We start from the raw sequence: 21,861 nt of genomic DNA on the forward strand, positions 1-21,861 counted from the left end.
TCGATTTGATGGTAGCACATGATGGCTTCCCTTCAAAACGGAAATTGTCTGTATTTTTCATTGTGGCTATTTTTATTGCAGTGGTGCTTTTCAAACAGTTTTTGATTCGTAATGATGTGTAACCAGTTGAACGTAGCTGACAACGAAGTGTAATAGATACTTCACTTTTCAGACAATAATTGATATAGCTTGGGCGTGTGGTGCCATTTTAGATGCGGTATGCATGGGTTAACCAGTAATAATAATTATTTACAAAAGAAGTTAACAAGTGAGTACACAAAAAGTTCGAATTTTCAACTACAGTAGGGACCATAGCACATTGATAAAAAGTACTGAAACAAGCTGGAGTAGTGCATGAGATTAATTCACAGTAAAACAATAAGAAGTGTTATATCCCTACTACACATTACTGTGGTATCTTAAGTACAGTAGGGATATAACATTTCTTATTGTTTTACTGTGATTTAGTACTTTTTATTGATATACTTTGATCTCTACTCTATAGTATGTTCACGTTGAGCTGAATCCTGAAAAACAGTTAAAAATTAAAATTGTATTTATTCTCAATAGAGTTAACATTTCAGCCAACCAGATGATTATTGGCAACAGCAAAGGTGTCAACAACAGACACGTATAGTTTGGCTCCATTACAAGTTTGGGAAGGGCTGTAATGGACACTGCACTTATATGGATTCCCCGTAGGAAATGTATTGTGAAAATTTTGATTGGCTGTAAATACTATGCCAAACATTTGAACAAAAAGATTTTGAAATACTTTTAGTGAGTCAAGCAGTACTTCAAATGAGCCAAATTTCAAGATCATGTGTAATTGCATCCATGAGTTATTAAATGTTTTTGAGGATTCAGATCAACGTGAACATACTATAGCTGAAAATTCCTAAATTTTGTGCACTTACGTTTATTATAGCACCTCTAGGTACCCTCTCACCCTACCAAGAGACATGATCACTGTTCTTTATTTTAGTCATTTTAACCATGCTATTATAATAAACCAATAAGAGGTATACTAAGGTAATTGTGTCTAACTAAATAGACTGTGAAGAGGTGTGGTCTTAGCACTTAATTATTATTAGTTGACTACAAACGTAGATGTAATGGCTTACACCAAGCAGTGTTAACTAGGACAGTGGCTAAATTCTGTACTGAATGCTTTACTACAGTATCATAATGGCTGTTCTGTTAGTAGCTATTGTGATGACTGTTCTACTAGTCTAAGAGTATCTCAATCTTTTTGTAAATTCAAGTACTGGTAGTTGAAAGATGGTAATTAAAAGTTGAAAGTTGGCAGGTCAACAATTCAGGCAAATTCATAACTTTGTGTGTCCCCAAATTTTGCCTAGATTACTTACTAATAGTAGTACCACCATTTATCTTAGTTCATAGAGTGAATGATCTCCCAATTTTGCCTTCTAAGGTGATCTTTTGCTGACTGTTCTATTAGGCATCGACTATTATGAACCCACTATCATAGTTCAAGAAGATTCTTGGTTAACCAAAATACGGAAATGACTGCTTTCTTAGAGTAGTGACTGCCCTATTAGGGTAGTTTATAATACTGAAATTTTTAAAAATGATCTTTATACTATTTTAAGGGTGCTCTGTACAGTTCGTACAAGGCTTCCCAAGACATAGTCTGTTTTGCATTAAAAGAAATATTATGGTCACTTAATTAGTCTGTGACATGTTAACACATTTTAGTACCCATAAATTAGGTATCCCATAGCAACAAACCCATGCATCTTGCTATTCTACACCCTCTCACTTAAATTAGAACTACTCCATCATTTTAAATCCAATGGACATGAAATTTTCACACAAGCTACTTTAGTAATTTTGCCAAAGAAGAACGTTTGCCATTTTTGAATAACAAGTTCAGATGATGAATAACATGGAAGTAAAGAAAAGGATTTCTGGGAGCGTCAACCCGAAAGATAAATATGTGATGATTGAGAAGCTAAAAGACAAAAATATAAACGCACAATGGTTTGTGCTGTTTAGCATAGTGTATCATACAAGTATCAAGGCTCTTGTGCGTAAACTGTAGGACTAGTTCTAGTATAAAGGGAAAAACTGTAAGTCATGTTCTAAAACAAATTTAGCAGTTGGGTTTGTACTAAACTGTGTACTAGTGTTAGCTAGCTTATATCCAGTAAAAAAAGTACAGAACATTTGCTAAAACCATTTGTAAGTTATAGAGCAAATCAAATTTATGTGAAGCCATATAAGTGGACTGTACAGAGCGCCCTTAAGGCTATTTCTATACAGTTTCAGAGATACAGACTTTTCAGACTTATGGACCACCCCTGGTCCCAAGGGGTTCGGATAATTGAGGTTCCACTGTATTAACAAGATTTTTAAATAAGCAATTAAAACAAAATAATACAATCATCTGCATACCTTAATAAGTTTTTTGCGCGATAGTCTTGGCTCTCATTATACCCTGGAGGAGTTGTATTTGGCTGAGCCGGGTTAGTAAAAATATTTCCAGTTTGACGACTGGGATTCCGTTCATCTGTACAAAAAGATAGCAACATAACAATTATATACTAGCCACAAAATGGTTAATCATACAGTATGATAGTAACTGTATCATACAGTATGATAGTAACTGTATCATACAGTATGATAGTAACTGTATCATACAGTATGACAGTACTATCATACAGTATGACAGTAGTGCTGTATAGTAGGGACCAAAAAGGAGTAGGTGTATCCCACGAAATAACATCATCCAAAAACAGCCTAAATTCCCCTGACGATGATGAGGCAGTATTGGTTAAGTAAAACTAAGCCCAAACATGCTTTCAGATTGACCTAAAATGCTTTAAACAAGTTACAACGGACTTAAAAAATATTTATTTAATGGAATTATCTACTGACTGTCTGAGTAAGTAACTGACTGATGCCTTCAGACAAGCATAACTCAATAACGGATAAGGCTACGGTCTTGTTTTTTCACTGTTCGGCGTCGCTTCAGCCCAAGAGGTGCCTTTTGGCATACCACAGTACGTACAAAGCATTCTTAATAGACTTATCAGTGTCCTCCTTTGTGTCCCATTCATCTTTGCTGAAAAAAATCACATGATGTCGTCGTGCGCATTTTTGCTGTATCTTGTCACTGCTGTAATATTGTCAAGAATTCTAGTGGATCGCCCTTACTATGTAGTTGACTTGGCAGAAACTTGTGTGAATGATGTCCTACTGCTCAGAGCTTATGGAAGTTGTTTTTTAGTCCACGTGTGGCACGTATTATTTGGAGATCGAACTAGTTACAAGCAGTAACAGCAGTGCCAGAAATAACAGTCGGCCATCGGCCATTTTCCAAGCAAAATCATGTTTTGACTGACTATTTGGAGGCTTGTTCAGTCAAACGTCCAACAAGCAGCAAGACACAGTTGGTAAAAGCTCAATTATAAATCAATAAAGCTATAACAGATGTTACTGGGGGATGTCACATCAAGTTTATAGGGTACCTCACAGCTGCTCAACATCCCAGTGATGATGCGACTCATAGGATGTTACCATGTAATCACATGAGACTTATTCTAATATTTTGGTGCACACATTGGTGGATTTAAACTTAAGTTGTTTTGTGAAGACTTCGGAAGAGTGGAAGGATTTTAGACTATCTACATTTCAGGATATTCGAGTCTACTGAGCAAATGGATTTAAAGTAACTTGTGTCTAGTTTTTGGCAGGATCCGGTTGAGGCAGATTGGCCAGCGCCCTTACTGACATGGATATACCTAACGATTAATCTTGAAGTAAAACAGTAGAATTTAGCAATTATTCTTGAAGTAAAACAGTGGAAACCAGCAATATCGCACGATAACTCATGACCAAGGGTAAGCTTGCTCGACATGGATAACTTAAAGGATGGTAGTGGTTGTTGCTGTAGCCGAATCATTATTATGTGGTGGTTAGTATGCTTAATCTATGTACTGGAGTACGTCTCTTAGATGAGGTGTGCCTATTACCAAAGCCATGGTGTTTAACCTGGTAATTATTTCTAGCACATGTGCTTTGTCATAGTCATCATGCTGTAAGGTAGCTAGTCATACACATTAGAGTAGTTAGCTAATGCACACATTTTTGATTAACACAATTTAATAGGAGTCCATATGAAAATGGGCTCCTAAAATGTATGTGATGGAGTCAGAAGTGTTTCTAGGTGTTCCATGTGCTGGTGACCTGTGAAGGATTGCTCATGCTGTGTCCAATACTGTATATCCTTTCCTCTGAAACACGTCAGCTACATATCACTTGCTATTTCCAGGATACAAGATGACCAATCAAATCTGGAAATGGCCTACCAAATTTTATCTTGCTAGGACATTTGACCAGTCAATGATGAATTCTTATTTCTGGCACTGTAACAGTGCTTTTACATTTATCTGGAGATGTGCACTGTAATTCTGGGCCAGAGATCTATGCTTGTGGATTTTGTTGTGAACCAGTAATTGACATTGATGAAGCTGTTTGTTGTGACTGCTGTGACAAATGGATTCATGTATCGTGCGATCAAGGGTTGTCATCTGCTGATTACAAGAGTGTGGTAAATAATTAATGTGATGGTGTTTGGTTTTGTTACAACTGTGCAACTAGTAAGCTTTCTCAAAGTGCTAGCCACATGCTAACACTGGAGTGTTGTCCTGTGTATGCTTAAATGCCAGAAGTGTAATGTCCAAGAGATTTGATTTCCTAGCATACATTTGTGCATGTGGTTTTGATATTATTGCAGTAACTGAAACTTTCCTAGATGTGATTCTCATGTTACACCACCTGGATACTCAGTGTTTTGTTGTGATCATAATCAACATGGTGGTGGTGTAATAGTCTTAGTTCGTGATTGTTTCAACTCTTTCTGTCATCATGATCTAGAAGCTAATTCTGAACTATTGTGGATAGAATTACCAACTAAGGCTTCAACCATAATATTGCTTGGAGTAGTCTATAACCTCTCTGTAATCTGTGAGTTATTTAGAAGAGCTTCGTACCTCACTATTATGTGCTGTTATTATGCCAAAAACAGCCCAGCTGTAAAAAGGCGAGGCCAAGAATACACAAGTACATGTTCATGGAGTAACCATAAGACATGATATCAAAATCTGGCCAAGAAAGCATTTACAGTATAGGCACTTTTGTGCATTTATTTTCTATATGCTTCACATTATCACATAGAAAATGAATGCACAAAAGACAAAGACATTAGATACAAAGACATTAGTTACATAAGGTGTGTTTGAAAAGTTGCTGGAAGGAGAAAAAATCCATGACTGGACCTAGGTAGCCTCGAACCTGCAGCCATCCGATTTATGCTTGAATGCTTACAGGAGTCTACCAGGCGGTCAGGATGTTTTCTCCTTGTTATTTTCATGTAATTATAGCTTATTCTCAAACAATCAGGACTGGAAAAACTACAAATTGTCTTCTACTTTTATCTATCAAATATCCAATCACTGCTAGTTTATTAAAATTTCCTTTGCTGTTGTGTAACTTGTTTACCATTATGCTATAACCATTAGTCCCTCCTAGTTTATATGTCTCCTAACAACAAAAATTGTTAAGTCAACAATGTAGGTGAGAACCACAAAACAAGCCAAGTAATATATTCCAAAATTGGTAATCAACTGCTGCAGTATGCTGAATACACCTTGGGAATGGCTATGTGGGATTCTCACTTTAACAATAATCATAATAGTGGAATTAAGTGTTTGTTGACATGTTAGTGTGACTTTATGATTACATGATTTTAGTTAACTGTGCCTTACCATACTGTATCCCTTTCTGTATATGCAGGGTGGATACTGATGTTGTGACTGTTGGTGGGTGAGTTTATGGTCAATGGACAAGTCATGCAAATGGTGAAGAAAAATTAATATGTGGTACCAAGACCCCACTACTACGTATATTATGAAATCTTGGTGGTACTTCATAGCTAAACACTAGTGTATCTGGCTTCTTGTGCTATGGTAGTAATTTTATGAATTTTATGAATTTTATGGGATCATCATAATGTAAATGTTTACTATTACAGTATATTCATGCTATCATTAAAGAGTTTCTATAATTGTGGGTTAAGTGCTGAAAGTTGATGTGCTGATGCTGAAGTATCACAGGCACTGAAGTTTCACAGGAACTGAAGGGCTGGGGAGGGATTAAAGACATGCACGGGTAATGTAGCAGTAAGTTACTTCAACTATATCACTACAGTGGGTATGAAACAGCTATGTATGGCCCTGCATGGGCCAGAGTCATGCTATAACGAGTCAGTGGAGGCATACCGTGGCGAATTTAAAACAAATCAGTGACTGGACTCACAATTAAACCAAGAGTTGACAGCTCTATGTCTATCAAATCAGCCAGCTTGCTATAGCTAAAGACCTTGCCCACTACCACACTATTTGGGTTTGGGAATTGAGACGGGCAACTCACACCTCGACGTCATGGCGGCAAGTTTGAATCTTCAAAGAGCACAAAAGCGATCTCATAAACTAACGAACAACTTTTAGCAAAATTAAATGTACAAATACATTGTGTAAAAAGTCCCTGATAGCCGCAGCCTTTTTACAATACGACTTCATGGTTGAAAGAAAATCGCTCCAATGGGATGTGATGACGAAGAAAATGAAAAAAAGAACGATTCAAATTTGAATAAATAATTTAAGTAATGCATTGTAAATGGGTGGGCGATGGAACAAACTACTCCAACAACTCGCCTGACTTTTCATGTGGTAGTTACTCATTATACAAAGGTTACATGCCCCTGGTTTCAAGGCGGAATCTTTTAGCAAGGCTGAAATTTTGCCATGCAGATTTTAAAAGATTGCATAATCGATCCCTCATGTAAATGACTCACAGTAGTGGTCGCATGTTTATTATTATTGTGGGTGCGCACTTTGTGCTTCTTGGCCTCACAACTCCCTACTGTGAGTCTTGATGTACCTGTTATTCTTTGTGGTGATTTCAACCTGCCAAACATTGATTGGACTACTGTCTCTCCTTCACCTTGCACACCTGATGTAAGCATGTTCTGTGAGATCATATCTGACTGTTTTCTTTCTCAATTAGTTTCATTTAATACTTGCAAAGATCACATATTAGATATAGCATTAACTACACATCCAGATCATGTTTCCTTCATCAGTCCTTGTGATAGTTTACCTGATACCAACCATAATGCTGTTTCTTTTTCAGTGTCTGCAGTGTTTTCTTCATTAGCAAATAATACACGGTTTTTGTACAACTATAGTGATGTTGATTTAACCCACTTAAATTTTGTGTTCTCTATAATTCCTTGGAATGTTATTGATCATGATGGTGAAATTTAATTGTTCTGGTCTATGTGGAAAGATTTCTTTCTGTGTGACATTGACTCAACTATTCCAAAAGTTAAGTGGAAACCCAGAAAACTCAAACACTGGTTTAGTTAAATATGATACACAAAAAAGCAAGTTATATAAAGTTATGTGTAAACATCCTACAGCTGCTAACAGATTGACGTATTGCACCATTAGCAACTTGGTACATACTGTGACAAGATGTGAAACTAAGAAGAAAGCCATTGACTTTTCTCAGTCTGCTCCTACCATCAAGAAGTTCTGGAGTTGGGTCAATTCAGTGAAGCATTACTGTGCAAATCTACTACCTCTTCATTCAGAAAATACGCTAAAGCTGATATGTTTAACAAATATTTTTATTCTGTTTTTACTGATGAGAATACTTACAATTTAGAGGCATCACAGATTTCCTTAATATTCTTATCCTCTATCATCCAGTCAGTGACTTTTACACCTGAAGACATCTACTATGAGTCAACCAACCTTGACACCAGTAAAGCATGTGGTCCTGATCATATCACTCCAAAGTTACTGGAACTTTCTGCAGAATTTATCAGTGGCTTGCTAAGTCAATTCTTTAATCAGTCAATGTCATCTGGAACTCTCCCCAAAGACTGGACAACAGCCAATATCATTCCAATATACAAGAAAGGTGAGCGTTGTCTAGTAAATAACTACAAACCTATCAGCTTGACATCCATCGTAGTGAAAGTAATGGAGAAAGTTATTAGCGGCAATTGCTTTAGAAAAGTCAGGGCATATCAGTAATAATCAATTTGGATTTCATGCTAACCATTCTACTGTTATCCTGTTGTTGTCTGTTATACATGACTGGACTTCATATTTAGATCGCTGTAGCACCACTCATTGTGTCTTTTTGGACTTTGCTAAAGCTTTTGACACAGTACCTCATGAGCATCGTTTCTTAAACTTCATTGTTTAGCTGTCACTGGCCAGTTATTGCAGTGGATTTGTGACCTTTCTAACTTGCTGATACCAATTAGTGATTATCAATGGTACCTATTCCTGTTACATCAGGAGTGCCACAAGGCTCTGTTCTTGGCCCCCTTCTGTTCATATCATATATAGATGATTTGCAGAATGCCGTAAGCCACTCCGCTTTAAAACTATTTGCAGATGACATTGCATTGTATATAGAAATAAAAACTCCTGCTGACTGTTTGTTATTGCAGCAAGATCTTGATAACATCTATTCTTGGACAATCAAGTGGCAGCTACATCTAAATTTTAGAATGCTAAAATTTTGAAACTTGTTTTATATAAAGATTATGTAAGAACATGTACTAGAACAATTAGTAATGCATATATATATATTGTGGGTAGGGCTTCTCAGTGCAGATACACTCACTGGAATGTTACATTTCTACTATCCTCAGCTTAAAAGTCTGCCAAAATGATAAAACATATACTACTACCATTGTTTTAGTGAATAGCCACAGGCATTACGAAAGATCCTATGTATTAAAAAACAATATAATACACTTATTATGCTTTTTAAAGCATAAGTGTATTGTATTTTAAAGAAATATATTGCTTTTTCTAATACATAGGATCTTTACAAAATGGGTGTTACTATCGCTTATAGGCAAACTTTCATTCTGCTGCAAAGTACTGCCCACCAGTGGAAGCTTCTTGCATAGACTCATAGACTTGAGCACAAGCTTCACCATCATATACTGCTGATTGTTGATGCAAAACTGGATCTCCAGTGATGGCTAGACTTCCTACCACAGTGGTCAGGAAAGAGTCTAATTCTTCAAACCAACTGGCTTCACAGCACAACGATGCACCATTACACAGACCTGTGGCTATTTACTAAAACAATGATAGTAGTATATGTTTTATCATTGTGGCAGAATTTTAAGCTGAGGATAGTAGAAATGTAACATTCCAGTGAGTGTATCTGCACTATGAAGCCCTACCCACAATATATTTATGCATAACTAATTGTTCTAGTACATGTTCTTACATAATCTTTATATAAAAAATTTTAGAATTCTAGGGTTTACTTCTACCTTCTGGTCATCATCTACTGTCCACCATCCAATGACCTTGGAAAATTTTACCGACTCTATTGATCACATCATGAATAATCATAATTCCACTATACGGTTTGCTGGTGACTTAAATCTATGTAACATAAACTGGACCAACAACACTATTAGTGGTGCCAATTACTCACTGACACTATGTAACACATTTCTCAACCTACTTACACTGCACAAATCATGGCTTAATTTATATGAATTTACAACCAATCAGGAATGATCACATACTGATATCTTCCTTACAAATTTTCCTGCTCTAATCTCTGACATTAAAGTTATTCCTGGAATAAGTGATCACAAGGGTGTGTATGTTGAATATGCATCTACCATTTCCATTGAATGTGTGTACTATCTATTAAAAGGAAACTATATTTTGTGGAAAAAAACCAACAGATTTTGTATCGATCAATCAATTAGTAATTGAATTTGGTGATACCTTTCTTGATAACACTATTGACACTTTGATACAGAACTTATGGGATGCCTTTAGGACAATGTGTATCAAGGGTGTCAGAGTAGGTAGTGTGACCAGTGAGTCCAGAGCCTCACAACTTTAGGGCTTGGCCAGGTGAAATATAAAACTTGATGAAGCCAAAACTAAAAGTAGTGAACATGCAATACTTAGTATTAAATGCAACAACACTTATCTATCCTGTCCTTCACCCAGAACAGCTTCATGTCTACTTCCTTCAAATTATATAGACACTTCTAAAAATAATTGCGACCCAGTCTGGGAAAACCGGTCTTATCATCAATTTAAAGTATCAAGAAATGCTGGCTTTAAGTATTTGTGACTGGATTTGACAAAACCAGGCTTCCACACACATCCAATTTGTTGATTTTAACTGCTTGTAACTTTACCACTCAGTATTCTTTTGATCTACAATTTTCACAAAATGTTTTCATTGCATTGTGCAATAGCAGGGCAAAGTGTGAAAGTGATAGCTTACTCCTACATTGAGTTAAAGTCCTTTAAAGTCACAAATCTGTATGCGTGTGGAAACCTGGTGTTGTCAAATCTGGTCACCGTCGCCAATACTTGAAGCTATGTGTACCAAATTTTCACACATTCTATACCAATTCCTTACCTTCCAGAGCATCCAGTGTGCAAGTATCCAACACTAAGTTTTTCACCATTTTAGATAGCTTTTAAACTGTGGTTGACTGTATCAGGCAAGCTCCAAAAGCGGAGGGAGGTGGGGGCCTGGAAGGAGAGCAAGAGGCTGTTCAAAAATTGAAAAGGAAGGTGTGGGGATGAATTAGGTCAAGTTATGGGCCATTCAGGTCTCAAAACTGGCTAAAATGAAAGGAAATTCACAGCAGAGGCATTTATTCAACACCACAGTAGGCTTGTGCCTATTATACCGGCATAATTTTCGGAATAATAGGTCACCAATTTCGTGAGAATAATTCCAGAATAATTGGATGACTAAAGGCATAATTTTAGAATTATTGGATGTCCACAGGAATAATCAGTGGAATTAAAGGGCATGTCTATTCTTGATTTGCTAGAAGAAAGAGGTAAGCTACTAAGAGTGATATATAGCTGATGTAAGTATACGAGTGCTGGCTGAAAAGGAGCTGAAAGCCTTAAAGGATCAATATACTCTAATAGAACGCTCAAATACTCTAATAGAGCATTCAGATCAGGACTAGCTACAGAAACTAAATGAGAATTATTTTGGAATAATAGGCTAGACACAAGAATTTAAAAAGAATAATACATGAAAATTTTGGGAAATTCTGGAAAGAATAATAGGTAACGTTTTGAGCATAATAGGCTCAAGCCTACACCACAGAGCTGTACAGTCACATACAGCCATCCTCAGGCTGACCATAGCTCCATTAAGGCCGCACATCACATGTATGGATTGCCACTGGGCTTGGAAAAAGTAGCCAGCAAAACCAGACCACTCAAGTCTACCTGATTGTGATTGTGAAATTGGGTAGTCTATTCATGTAACTTTGTGTTCTGGAGACTCGTTACTGTTATATTTAGTATTGGCTTTATTTCTTTTTGTAGCTATTTGGAGATGTTTGTTATCTAAATTGTTTAAGATTTTAACAGTACTATGGAGGTGCTCTTTGGTCAGTTTGTCCAGTTTTTACTTGCCAAGCAGTTAGCATGCAGTAGCTAATACAGCACAAAATTGCCTCCAAAATGGAATTCAAAGTGTGAAATTTTAAAAATTTTCCTGGGGAGTATGCCACAGACCCCCTAAACTAGCTTCCTTGGGAATTGAGCCTTACCACTTTTCACTTTTACACTGATGCCCTGATGTGTATGATGAACAGTTTTACAACTTGTACCCACTAACTTTAAACAAATCTAACCAACCCTAGGCAACCCCAGTGTCTCTTAAGAAAGAAACAGCACTTACACAAATAGGCTAGAAGGAGTGACTTACGTATACTTGCGGATTGGAAAGAGTTATGTGCTTCCAAAAAAACTTGCGCAGTCAGAGTGTTAACAATAGCACATAACATAATATGTTCAATATTGTTGACCCATTGACTTCTAGTGGTGGAATAGTTACTTGATCATGTCTTTTGATAAGACCATAAATTCGTATAACCTCTATCAGAATCAGGATTAGGTGACTCACAAGAAAAGACTAACACTATCAATAAAATTAATAATTTTATGTACCTTTACTGAGGAGAATATCTCTACTTTACCAGACCTAAGGGTATCCCCATATGATACTATCATCACAGAAGACATCACTGTGGAATGCATGGCTAAGTTACAGAGCCATAAAGCCTATGGTTCTGATAAGATCCCAGCTGTTTGCTGAAAGAGACATGCCAATACTTACCCTTTTTAAAAGGTATTAGTACATCAACATCATCTTACTGGTGATTTGAAAACTGCCTGAGTTACTCCAAAGGATTGTTAAATGTACCATTTTTCAATTTTCAAACACTGTGCATGCCAAAGTAACCAATTCCAACCCAATAAACTGCAGTATATAGTTCTGAGATCAACAACCAATACTGTATCTATTGATCATATAAAATGTCCAAAATTTAAAAATTGGGCTGGGATGCCTATCATTATTACAAAGCTTTTAGTAATAGATTTAGAGGTAGCAGTAATCAGTTGATATATTAAAACGAGGTGCTTATTATGTAGGAAGATACCACCTTCCAACCCCTAATTAAGTCATTAGAGAATTTAATTTACGTACTGGGCTGCTGGTCTACAAACTATGTAGCTGTGCCCACTCTGTAGACTGATTTCGGGTGTGCACCTTGTTTTTAAAAAGGTGAAGCCACTGCAGCTCCTGTATCTACCACTGCATATACTTACATTCTAGCTTTCACAGGATATGATAAAAGCTGCTGCAGAAACCAGACTCACCAGTTCTGAAGAAATTATAGATGGAATATGATAGTGTATTAGCAGAACAATCCATTTTTGTGAATAATGTGAGTTTGGTTTTTGTGTGTATGGAAGTTGGGCTACCTCAAATCTGGTCCAAAATCAAGACACACGGTAGTGTGTCGTGCGGCCCAAGAAGCCGGCGCGTAACACCCGTGAGTATATTGACAGGAAGAAAGAAAACGCAATTTTCGCACCTCCGTAGCTCTGTGCTTCCTTGATGAAACAAGACGAGTTTTGTTGTGGACATGCCCTCCAACTGCAGCACTCCACATTCCAAATTTGAGCGAAATCGCTTCTCGCGTTCCCGAGATATGCGACTTCAAAAATTGGCTCAGTTTCTTCGTTTTTTTTTTCTTCTTATTTTTCTTTTTCTTGTCGCACACTTACAAAAACTGCTATAAAACTCGAACGCCATATCCGATTGCCTTCAAATTTGGCACACAAATGCGCATCTCGGTAATAACTTTGGCTGGAATACAATAAACAGGCAAAGAGTTATGAGCGATTATTCACGAAAAATAACACCAATATGTTGTCACGCCTACAGGGTAAACCGCGTATGGGAAGAAGCTGAAAATCGGTGGGTGAATAGATTAACTATTGAACCTCAAACCTTTTGTGGTTTGAAAGAAATTGAGCTAAAAACCAGGAAGATACAACAAAAAAACCAACAGTGTGTAACAATTACGAAATCGAGATCAGCTAATAAAAAAACGACTGCTTGCCACGCCTACCAGATAAACCGCTTGGGGTAATGCATTGAAAATCGTTGTACAGATGGAGTAATCATCTTAGAAAGGCTCATCAATGGTGTAGAAGAATCAGACTTAAAGCCACGGAGTTATAACACGAAATCCAACTTGGTGCGGCAAGTGCGAGATCGAGATACTCTAATAGAGCAGTCATCCTAATAGAGCAGTCACCCTGAAGAGAATTCAAGAGATCAGCTAGAAATAAAAAACCTGTATAGAGATCAGCTACACACAAGTCACCCTGTAGAGAGATCAGCTATATAGAAGAAGTTACCTTGTAGGGAGTTCATGCAACTATGGAAAGAGATAGTTCAGCTAGAAAAAATCACCTTGTAGAGATCAGCTACAAAGAAACCACCCTGTAGAGAGATCAGCTAGAAGAAGTTACCTTGTAGATCGTTCAGCTACAAACAAATCACCCTGTAGAGAGATCAGCTAGAAGAAGTTACCTTGTAGAGAGTTCAGCTACAAAGAAACCACCATGTAGAGAGTTCAGCTGCAAAGAAATCACCCTGTATAAAATTCTGCCACAAACAAATTGCCCTGTAGAAAGATCAGTTAGAAGAAGTTACGTTTTAGAGAGTTGAGCTACAAAGGAACCATTTTGTAAAGAGCTCAGCTGCAAACAAATCAACTGTACAGAATTCAGCTACAAACAAATCACCCTGTAGAGAGATCAGCTAGAAGAAGTTACCTTGTAGATAGTTCAGCTACAAACAAATCTCCCTGTAGAGAGATCAGCTAGAAGAAATTACCTTGTAAAGAGTTCAGCTACAAAGAAACCACCATGTAGAGAGTTCAGCTTAGGGACCCGCCGATTATGCTCATAATTTTACCTATTATGCTATGCTGCACTGCTCAAAAATTCACCTATTATGCTTAAATTAATGCTCAATATTTACCTATTATGCTCGATTATGCTCAATCAAGTCAATGTTAATGGGTTAGTTCACATGCTTTGCTATTAGTTTAACACTGTATAGAAAGAAAAAAATGAGTGGCCGGAACACAAATAGTAAATCCTTGCTGCATGTAAGAGAAAAGATCGATATACTCTAATAGAACAGTCAGTTTGATGATTGTTCTATTAGAGTTACTGACTGTTCTATTAGAGTATATCGATCTTATTTTGCAATTGTCATTTTTCCAGCAAGAATTTATACTATGGTACGAATATTTAACCTATTATGCTGGCATTATGCTCAATGCTTTTAGGTACCTATTATGCTCAAAATTATGCCAGCATAATCGGCGGGTCCCTAGTTCAGCTGCAAAGAAATCACCCAGTAGAAAATTCTGCCAGAAACAAATTGCCCTGTAGAAAGATCAGTTAGAAGAAGCTACCTTTTAGAGAGTTCAGCTACAAAGAAACCATTCTGTAAAGAGCTCAGCTGCAAACAAATCACCTGTACAGAATTCAGCTACAAACAAATCACCCTGTAGAGAGATCAACTAGAAGAAGTTAACTTGTAGAGAGTTCAGCTACAAGGAAACCATCATTTAGAAAGTTCAGCTTCAAACAAATCACCTGTAGAGAGTTCAGCTACAAACAAATCTCCCTGTAGAGAGATCAGCTAGAAGAAGTTACCTTGTAGAGAGTGAAGCTACAAACAACTCATTCTATTGAAAGATCAGCTAGAAGAAGTCACCTTGTAGAAAGTTCAGTTACAAAGAAACCACCATGTAGAGAGTTCAGCTACAAACTAGCCACCTTGTAGAGACATCAGCTAGAAAAGTTACCTTGTAGAGAGTTCAGTTACAAAGAAACCATTCTGTAAAGAGCTCAGCTACAAACAAATCACCTGTACAGAATTCAGCTACAAACAAATCACCCTGTAGAGAGATCAGCTAGAAGAAATTACCTTGTAGATACTTCAGCTACAAAGAAACCATTCTGTAAAGAGCTCAGCTGCAAACAAATCACCTGTACAGAATTCAGCTACAAACAAATCACCCTGTAGAGAGATCAGCTAGAAGAAATTACCTTGTAGATACTTCAGCTACAAAGAAACCATTCTGTAAAGAGCTCAGCTGCAAACAAATCACCTGTACAGAATTCAGCTACAAACAAATCACCCTGTAGAGAGATCAGCTAGAAGAAATTACTTTGTAGAGAGTTTAGCTACAATGAAACCACCATGTAGAGAGTTCAGCTGCAAAGAAATCACCCTGTATAAAATTCTGCCACAAACAAATTGCCCTGTAGAAAGATCAGTTAGAAGAAGTTACCTTTTAGAGAGTTCAGCTAAAAAGAAACCACCCTGTAGAGAGATCAGCTAGAAGAAATTACCTTGTAGATAGTTCAGCTACAAACAAATCTCCCTGTAGAGAGATCAGCGAGAAGAAACTACCTTGTAGAGAGTTCAGCTACAAAGAAACCATTCTGTAAAGAGCTCAGCTGCAACCAAATCACCTGTACAGAATTCAGCTACAAACAAATCTCCCTGTAGAGAGATCAGCTAGAAGAAATTACCTTGTAGAGAGTTCAGCTACAAAGAAACCATCATGTGGAGAGTTCAGTTGCAAAGAAATCACCACTGCCCAAATTTCAAGGCAATAGCTCTTTCCAATCTGAAGTTATCAATTGTCAAAGTTGGCAAATTGGATGTGTGTGGAAGGCCCCTTTTTGCAAATCCGGTCACATATGTATTATATATATAATTTGTACATTTACTGATAAAATATTTAAAGTACATCTACTTCATCTTTTCTTCTTCCTGTAGTAAAGAAAAAAAACATAGGTAAAAAAAACCCCAAAGCTGGCCATAGGCCGGCTTTGGGGTATACAAATACAAAAAGAAATGAAATCTAATCCAAAACAGCCAAGCTGTAAAAAAAGTGTGTGGCCCTCAGAAAGGTTATGGTGAAAAAAGATTTGAAATCCAAGGTGGCGGCCAAGAAATGGCTGTGATGGTAGGTTAATGGTAAAAATTTTAATAATGACAATTCAGGTGAATTTTTGTGCCGCTTCACAAAATTTACCTGAATTGTCATTAATAAAATTACCTTGAGAGAGTTCAGTTACAAAGAAACCATTATTTAAAGAGCTCAGCTGCAAAAAAATCACCTATACAGAATTCAGCTACAAACAAATCACCATGTAGAGAGATCAGCTAGAAGAAGTTATCTTGTAGATAGTTCAGCTACGAGCAAATCACCCTGTAAAAAGATCAGCTAGAAGAAGTTTACTTGTAGAGAGTTCAGCTACAAAGAAACCATCATTTAGAGAGTTCAGCTTCAAAAAAATCACCTGTAGAGAGTTCAGCTACAAACAAATCTCTCTGTAGAGAGATCAGCTAGAAGAAGTTACCTTGTAGAGAGTTCAGCTACAAACAAATCACCGTGTAGAAAGATCAGCTAGAAGAAGTCACCTTGTAGAAAGTTCAGTTACAAAGAAACCACCATGTAGAGAGTTCAGCTACAAACTAGTCACCTTGTAGAGAGATCAGCTAGAAGGAGTTACCCTGTAGATACCTCAGCTACAAACAAATCTCCCTGTAGAGAGATCAGCTAGAAGAAACTACCTTGTAGAGAGTTCAGCTACAAAGAAACCATTCTGTAAAAAGCTCAGCTGCCACCAAATCACCTGTACAGAATTTAGCTACAAACAAATCTCCCTGTAGAGAGATCAGCTAGAAGAAATTACCTGTACAGAATTCAGCTACAAACAAATCTCCCTGTAGAGAGATCAGCTAGAAGAAATTACCTTGTAGAGAGTTCAGCTACAAAGAAACCATCATGTGGAGAGTTCAGTTGCAAAGAAATCACCACTGCCCAAATTTCAAGGCAATAGCTCTTTCCAATCTGAAGTTATCAATTGTCAAAGTTGGCAAATTGGATGTGTGTGGAAGGCCCCTTTTCGCAAATCCGGTCACATATGTATTATATATATAATTTGTACATTTACTGATAAAATATTTAAAGTACATCTACTTCATCTTTTCTTCTTCCTGTAGTAAAGAAAAAAAACATAGGTAAAAAAAACCCCAAAGCTGGCCATAGGCCGGCTTTGGGGTATACAAATACAAAAAGAAATGAAATCTAATCCAAAACAGCCAAGCTGTAAAAAAAGTGTGCGGCCCTCAGAAAGGTTATGGTGAAAAAAGATTTGAAATCCAAGGTGGCGGCCAAGAAATGGCTGTGATGGTAGGTTAATGGTAAAAATTTTAATAACGACAATTCAGGTGAATTTTTGTGCCGCTTCACAAAATTTACCTGAATTGTCATTAATAAAATTACCTTGAGAGAGTTCAGCTACAAAGAAACCATTATTTAAAGAGCTCAGCTGCAAAAAAATCACCTATACAGAATTCAGCTACAAACAAATCACCATGTAGAGAGATCAGCTAGAAGAAGTTATCTTGTAGATAGTTCAGCTACGAGCAAATCACCCTGTAAAAAGATCAGCTAGAAGAAGTTTACTTGTAGAGAGTTCAGCTACAAAGAAACCATCATTTAGAGAGTTCAGCTTCAAACAAATCACCTGTAGAGAGTTCAGCTACAAACAAATCTCCCTGTAGAGAGATCAGCTAGAAGAAGTTACCTTGTAGAGAGTTCAGCTACAAACAAATCACCCTGTAGAAAGATCAGCTAGAAGAAGTTACCTTGTAGAGAGTTCAGCTACAAACAAATCACCCTGTAGAAAGATCAGCTAGAAGAAGTCACTTGTAGAAAGTTCAGTTACAAAGAAACCACCATGTAGAGAGTTCAGCTACAAACTAGTCACCTTGTAGAGACACCAGCTAGAAGAAGTTACCTTGTAGAGAGTTCAGCTACAAAGAAACCATTCTGTAAAGAGCTCAGCTGCAAACAAATCACCTGTACAGAATTCAGCTACAAACAAATCACCCTGTAGAGAGGTCAGCTAGAAGAAATTACCTTGTACATAGTTCAGCTACAATGAAACCACCAAGTAGAGAGTTCAGCTGCAAAGAAATCACCCTGTATAAAATTCTGCCACAAACAAATTGCCCTGTAGAAAGATCAGTAAGAAGAAGTTACGTTTTAGAGAGTTCAGCTACAAAGAAACCATTCTGTTAAGAGCTCAGCTGCAAACAAATCACCAGTACAGAATTCAGCTACTAGCAAATCACCATGTAGAGAGATCAGCTAGAAGAAGTTACCTTGTAGATCGTTCAGCTACAAACAAATCACCCTGTAGAAAGATCAGTTAGAAGAAGTTACCTTTTAGAGAGTTCAGCTACAAAGAAACCATTTTGTAAAGAGCTCAGCTGCAAACAAATCACCTGTACAGAATTCAGCTACGAACAAATCATCCTGTAGAAAGATCAGCTAGAAGATTGAAGTTACCTTGTAGATAGTTCAGCTACAAACAAATCTCCCTGTAGAGAGATCAGCTAGAAGAAATTACCTTGTAGAGAGTTCAGCTACAAAGAAACCATCATTTAGAAAGTTCAGCTTCGAGCAAATCACCTGTAGAGAGTTCAGCTACAAACAAATCTCCCTGTAGAGAGATCAGCTAGAAGAAGTTACCTTGTAGATAGTTCAGCTACAAAGAAATCTCCCTGTAGAGAGATCAGCTAGAAGAAATTACCTTGTAGAGAGTTCAGCTACAAAGAAACCATCATTTAGAAAGTTCAGCTTCAAACAAATCTCCCTGTAGAGAGATCAGCTAGAAAAAGTTACCTTGTAGATAGTGAAGCTACAAACAACTCATTCTATTGAAAGATCAGCTAGAAGAAGTCACCTTGTAGAAAGTTCAGTTACAAAGAAACCACCATGTAGAGAGTTCAGCTACAAACTACCCACCTTGTAGAGACATCAGCTAGAAAAGTTACCTTGTAGAGAGTTCAGCTACAAACAAATCTCCCTGTAGAGAGATCAGCTAGAAGAAATTACCTTGTAGAGAGTTCAGCTACAAAGAAACCATTCTGTAAAGAGCTCAGCTGCAAACAAATCACCTGTACAGAATTCAGCTTCAAACAAATTACCCTGTACAGAGATCAGCTAGAAGATATTACCTTGTAGATAGTTCAGCTACAAAGAAACCATTCTGTAAAGAGCTCAGCTGCAAACAAATCACCTGTACAGAATTCAGCTACAAACAAATCACCTGTAGAGAGTTCAGCTACAAACAAATCACCCTGTAGAGAGATCAGCTAGAAGAAGTTACCTTGTAGATAGTTCAGCTACAAACAAATCTCCCTGTAGAGAGATCAGCGAGAAGAAATTACCTTGTAGAGAGTTCAGCTACAAAGAAACCATCATGTAGAGAGTTCAGCTGCAAAGAAATCACCACTGCCCAAATTTCAAGGCAATAGCTCTTTCCAATCTGAAGTTATCAATTGTCAAAGTTGGCAAATTGGATGTGTGGAAGGCCCTTTTCGCAAATCCGGTCACATATGTATTGTATGTGACCGGATTTACAAAAAAGCGTCTTCCACACACATCCAATTCTATGAACTTGAATGACCATACCTTTTTGCTCAAAGAAGATACTAACCTGAAATTTTGTTCATGTATTAACCTATGTTGTTACTCATCACTGTCCAAATTGCAAGGCAATACTATTGTCCTATCTGACATTATGAACTTCCAAAGTTCGTAAATTGGATGTGTGTGGAAGACCCCTTTTCACAAATCCGGTCACATATATATAATTTGTACATTTACTGATAAAATATTTAAAGTACATCTACTTCATCTTTTCTTCTTCCTGTAGTAAAGAAAAATACATAGGTTAAAAAGTCCCAAAGCTGGCCATAGGCCGGCTTTGGGGTATACAAATACAAAAAGAAATGAAATCTAATCCAAAACAGCCAAGCTGTAAAAAAAGTGTGCGTCCCTCAGAAAGGCTATGGTGAAAAAAGATGTGAAATCCAAGGTGGCGGCCAAGAAATGGCTGTGATGGTAGGTTAATGGTAAAAATTTTAATAACGACAATTCAGGTGAATTTTTGTGCCGCTTCACAAAATTCACCTGAATTGTCATTATTAAAATTTTTACCATTAGCCTACCATCACAGCCATTTCTTGGCCGCCACCTTGGATTTCACATCTTTTTTCACCATAGCCTTTCTGAGGGCCGCACACTTTTTTACAGCTTGGCTGTTTTGGATTAGATACACTTAACATAATTTTAATGTCAAGGTTCTGATTTTACCCTTTTTGTATTTACATCAAACTATAACCTTTTCTTAGACCACAGCAAGATGAAATACTTGGATTTCATTGGCTACTTACAGGTATCTAAATCCTGTAAATCCCTTGTTTATGTCTCAATGGATCCCTTTCTCTGGGGCGATACAAAACATGGCAATTATGTGCCTGTAACATTGGCAATACATGGGCATTCAAGTGCCATTACGGAGGTGTATCAGGGTTGTTTCTACAATGAATGCTACATTTCTCATGTCACAAGCAGCTATAAAGGTAAAACAATGAGCTGTGGTCTAAATTAGTTAGACAGGGTTCCAAGAAAATAGAAACACTCAGGCCCTGTAGTAGCACATGAGCAAAAAAAATGCAGGGTCTTTTGGAGTAATTACTAAATTCCATAGAACCCTGTCTTTTGATGTTTAATTATTATGCAGGACCCAGCACTTCCAACCCTGTACATGTATGTATATGTGCATGTAAAAGTACACACACACACACACACACACACACACACACACACACACACACACACACACACACACATACTGTAGTCATAGTTTATGTGTGGGCTGAATTTAACACTTTACTACTAACAACTGACAATCACATAATATTTACCTTTGCAGTGTTTAAAAATTCTTTGTCGGAATATATATGTAACTAGTCCTCCTGATCCAAGAAGCATAAGAAGCATACCTCCTGCTATAGAACCTCCAATTATACCTCCTTTGCTGTCATCTTCTTTTCCTATAGCAAAACCACACAGCAATACATAGCTCCACAGGTATGTGCTAATGGAAGAGTTTCTCGTCAAACTATAAAGATAAAATTAATATCAATACTCTGGTATAAACAACAAAGAAAATGAAAACTAAAAATGATATTGAAATAGCATGTGAAAACTAATTAAACCTTATAGCTTAAAGATATACTGACCCATCTACAATTCCAATAAATGGCTATGTGAATATCAGTCTTATACGGTAGCTTTTCCAGAAGTCTGACTTTTACAATTTTCATTCTATGTGTAGGGACCAGTCTATTTTGCTTTTTTTTCCACCTATTTTTCTTTCCAGCAATTCTTTTATTTTTCACCTATTATGCTCCATATTTTGCTCAAGAATCATAAATTTTGCTTAGCACTGATCTTTGTTAATTGAATATTTCCAATTG

At 37.1% G+C, this 21,861-nt stretch overlaps 1 protein-coding gene across 1 annotated transcript in view; it reads right to left on the reverse strand.

Moving 5' to 3' along the window:
• Nucleotides 1–21,861, reverse strand: part of LOC136244390 (cell adhesion molecule DSCAML1-like) — a 108,150-nt gene that overhangs the window by 6,001 nt on the left and 80,288 nt on the right. The window contains exons 8-9 of the mRNA XM_066035966.1: nucleotides 21,307–21,435; nucleotides 2,419–2,533 (exon numbers count right to left, since the gene is read on the reverse strand). Coding sequence (XP_065892038.1) covers nucleotides 2,419–2,533; nucleotides 21,307–21,435 — 244 coding nt within the window. The remainder of the gene's footprint in view (nucleotides 1–2,418; nucleotides 2,534–21,306; nucleotides 21,436–21,861) is intronic.

The sequence above is a fragment of the Dysidea avara genome, chromosome 2 (genome assembly GCF_963678975.1).
Source record: "Dysidea avara chromosome 2, odDysAvar1.4, whole genome shotgun sequence".
In the NCBI taxonomy this organism is placed as follows: Eukaryota; Metazoa; Porifera; class Demospongiae; order Dictyoceratida; family Dysideidae; genus Dysidea; species Dysidea avara.